At 48.3% G+C, this 834-nt stretch overlaps 1 protein-coding gene across 1 annotated transcript in view; it reads right to left on the bottom strand.

Moving 5' to 3' along the window:
* The window catches only part of MYNN (myoneurin), a 15,764-nt gene extending 15,423 nt beyond the window's left edge, over nucleotides 1–341 (bottom strand). Inside the window, 1 exon segment of the mRNA XM_007446432.1 lies at nucleotides 203–341. Coding sequence (XP_007446494.1) covers nucleotides 203–341 — 139 coding nt within the window.
* Nucleotides 342–834: the final 493 nt, after the last annotated feature.

Genomic DNA, 834 nt, shown 5'->3' with positions numbered 1-834 from the left:
GGGGCCGAGGCTGAACCGCGCTGCACCGCGGGCCTCTTTCCAGGAGCCAAATAGCGCATTGCATGCTGGGGCTTGTAGTTAGTTGCTCGTCTTCTCCCATCATCCTCCCCTTCCTGTGGCCCCACGAGTAGGAGCAGTACTCGGGCTCTGGGCCATGGGAATTTTTGAGCTGAAACTGATCACCCCTTTTTAGTTTACGTACCCGAAAGCTCTTGGGAACCCACGAGTCTTGTTTGCATCAGCCAACTGGAGCCCAGTTTCCAGGATACCCTTACGTGGTGATTGAAGTCTGAGCTGCATGAAAGCGGAGCAAAGCAGTAGGATACACTGGGCATGCGCATGGGGAAAGGTGGGCTTTGTACCGGAAAGGGTTCTTCTGCGTCGGGACTAGAAAAATTTTAATACAATTATTTACGTCGTATTCAGATTTTGTACAGTGAGGGAAAGGGGTGCCAGTTATCTGCGTAATATAAAAAGACGCAGAAACGGTAAGATAAGTCGTGCTGACATGTTAGGGTGAATTCTTTCGTACTACCCGCGGACAACATAATCTAAGAAAAGCAAAACGTCAACATTTTTTCTTGTTAAAAGTTGTAGCACAAAATAGATAGCTGGTGGGAGGCAGCTGCATGGCACAGGGAGATCAGCTCGGCGCTTTGTGACCGCCTGGGGGGTTGGGATAGGGAGGGTGGGAGGGAGGGAGACGCCAGAGGGAGATGTGGGAACGTGTGTATGTGTATAGCTGATTCACTTTGTTATGGAGCGGAAACTAACACACCATTGTAAAGCAATTATACTCCAATAAAGATGTAAAAAAAAAAAAAAAAGTTGTAG

This window comes from Lipotes vexillifer, unplaced genomic scaffold, assembly GCF_000442215.2.
Source record: "Lipotes vexillifer unplaced genomic scaffold, Lipotes_vexillifer_v1.1 scaffold763, whole genome shotgun sequence".
NCBI lineage: Eukaryota > Metazoa > Chordata > Mammalia > Artiodactyla > Lipotidae > Lipotes > Lipotes vexillifer.
This window is presented reverse-complemented; position numbering and strand designations above follow the sequence as displayed.